Source organism: Opisthorchis viverrini (genome assembly GCF_000715545.1).
Source record: "Opisthorchis viverrini unplaced genomic scaffold opera_v5_424, whole genome shotgun sequence".
NCBI lineage: Eukaryota > Metazoa > Platyhelminthes > Trematoda > Opisthorchiida > Opisthorchiidae > Opisthorchis > Opisthorchis viverrini.
In genome coordinates, this window is record NW_008752084.1 from 335,368 (window position 1) to 337,592 (window position 2,225).

General features: G+C 43.7%; 1 protein-coding gene across 1 annotated transcript; it reads left to right on the forward strand.

Annotated features, from left to right (window-relative positions):
- Nucleotides 1-214: 214 nt before the first annotated feature.
- On the forward strand, nucleotides 215-1,648 carry T265_10938 (hypothetical protein; the record flags this gene model as incomplete). Its single annotated transcript, XM_009177455.1, has 2 exons — nucleotides 215-477; nucleotides 1,522-1,648. The coding sequence occupies 2 exons, from the start codon at nucleotides 215-217 to the stop codon at nucleotides 1,646-1,648; spliced, it is 390 nt and encodes a 129-aa protein (XP_009175719.1).
- Between the last annotated feature and the right edge of the window lie 577 nt (nucleotides 1,649-2,225).

Here is a 2,225-nt window from a genome sequence, read left to right on the forward strand (position 1 = left end):
ATCGAATCCGGACTATTTAGAAACCCTTTGGTGACCAAATCAAAATGCACGTATTCAGAGTTAATTTCTTCGCAGGAACTGTCAACATTCACCAGTCATCGAAACGCGCCACGTTACAACACGCGACTCTGAATACCCATCTGTGACCAAGGAATAAGTAAGAACTGGCGAAGTTGTATAAATTCACATACTGTTTGCATACTATTACCGGTAAATGAGATTTTGGGCGACATCTAATCACCCTTCTTCACGCAGCAATCGCAGCAATCGCAACCGCATTCGCATCCTTTGCACTGGCAGTGACCAGGCGAACAGCTGCATTTCCCTCCCGCTTTACAGCCGTCACAACACACGCATCCGTCACCACCACAAGCTGAAATGTGAACAAGATATGAATGAAAGCCTAACAGTAGGATGCAATTATCCAGTGACAATCAAAAGCGAACTCAACGACGGACTCCACCACTCACGTTTCATGTCACTCGGGGAATGTTTTTTTGATCAAGCATACAATAAGCGTGAAAGCATGACTATTTATTGACTAGGTTATTCCAATGTGAAAATAATGTGAATTGTCATAACCCTGTTATTGTTTCACATTAGGCCAAATAGTTTGGACTTGTTTTCTCACGGATCACGGCTTCATGTGGCAAGCTGGTCACCTGATCAGCAGATACGTGTGGCAGCTTATTGGTCCAGAAGAATAGCTCTAAGGTCTGAGCTCCTATTTCCGCCACGTTACAGAATCCTGACCATGGTCCATTTCGGTCAACCTTTTGGTGAAGCTAGCTGATAAATTACCCGAATGAACTAAATTTAAACTTTGTGCAAAGTTCAAAACCCTTTCGATTTTCGTAGTTTTCAGTATGTTCTTTACTCCCTTTACATCTTTGCACACATGAACGGTAGTCCACCCAGATCACGCTTCAATAGCAAACTCCTGAGTCTTCTGAAACAATCGCCGTCTCCAGTTAGGGCACCCTCCAACCTCTTACAGTGTCAGCGACCTCGCTCTTGAGATCCGGCAAACCTCCGAAGAAACGTAGTGTGCACAAAAAGGTAGCTGGGGTTGGGGAAGGTAGATCAAAATTATGCATATTTTTTAAATGGAGGATGACACCTTCGAACGGTGCAAATTTGGGATGTCAATAACCCGGTTTGCTCTTGTAAAGTGCTCTAAATTCAGGATACACTGACTAGACCAATTATGATCTGGGATCTCCTCCTGGTTATTTATTACTCGGTGCAATTACTCTAACACTGTAAAGGACGAAACGCAGCCAGAATTCCCTTTACCATCAACTGAACTTTGAGCTCCTCGATCCTCGGTCTAGCAAGCTGAAGGAAGAGTTGTACATTTCGCCTATGGTGAGCTCATGAGTATTTGACGTTTGGCCACAGGTACTGGCGAAAAGCTCAAGCGTTTCTCGAACCCCGAGAAAAAACGGCCAAAGAAACAACGTTGAATCAAACGGCTTGATTGAATCGCGCTGAATTACACTTATTCCTATACGAATACAGTCACGCTTTCAAAAAACACTCAACTGAATCTCTAGTTTATGATCTTCCTCAAGTGAATGTGCTGCACAAATGTTGCCTCATGTTTCAGTTGGTACTATATTCGAGATATCGAAGTATAGCTTCATAAACGAGAGATTCAGTTGTGTCTCTCGTGAAAACCCAGTTGATAGGCAAATGGGCGTAGTTGTCAAAACCCGTCCAATTTTGGTTCAAGTAGAACATAAGGTCGATGAAAACACGGAGACTCTGCCTATCTGATGAGTACTAAGAGGGGTGAAACTGGTCGTAAATTGTCGAAGATTTTTCAGCAACCTTCTGAGTAGTTCCCTTCTGGGAAATATACTGATTCCTGTTCCTGTTCATCACCGCATTACCGACAAGTGCTGTCGACCTATCAGGCGCTTTGATCTTTTTAGCCAGTACGGTTCTGATATTCCAGCCGGGAAGGTTAAGTCGTTAAGTGACAATGCTGTTTATACAGGTTATTCTCGTGTTGCTCAAGTTTTGGAAGACCGGCTTGTGCCCCTACTACCAAAGGTCAATCTGGATTGATTTGAAATAATCCATCTTGGCATCCTGGAAGGAGTAGCATGACAAAAAATGACAATGGTTTCTTGAAGAAACCTCTTTGAAGCCAAGGTTCCGGAGCTCTTGTATACTTGGCTGTGGGTAGCAAGCCCCAAACGAGGGCCCTGAGTGTAGGG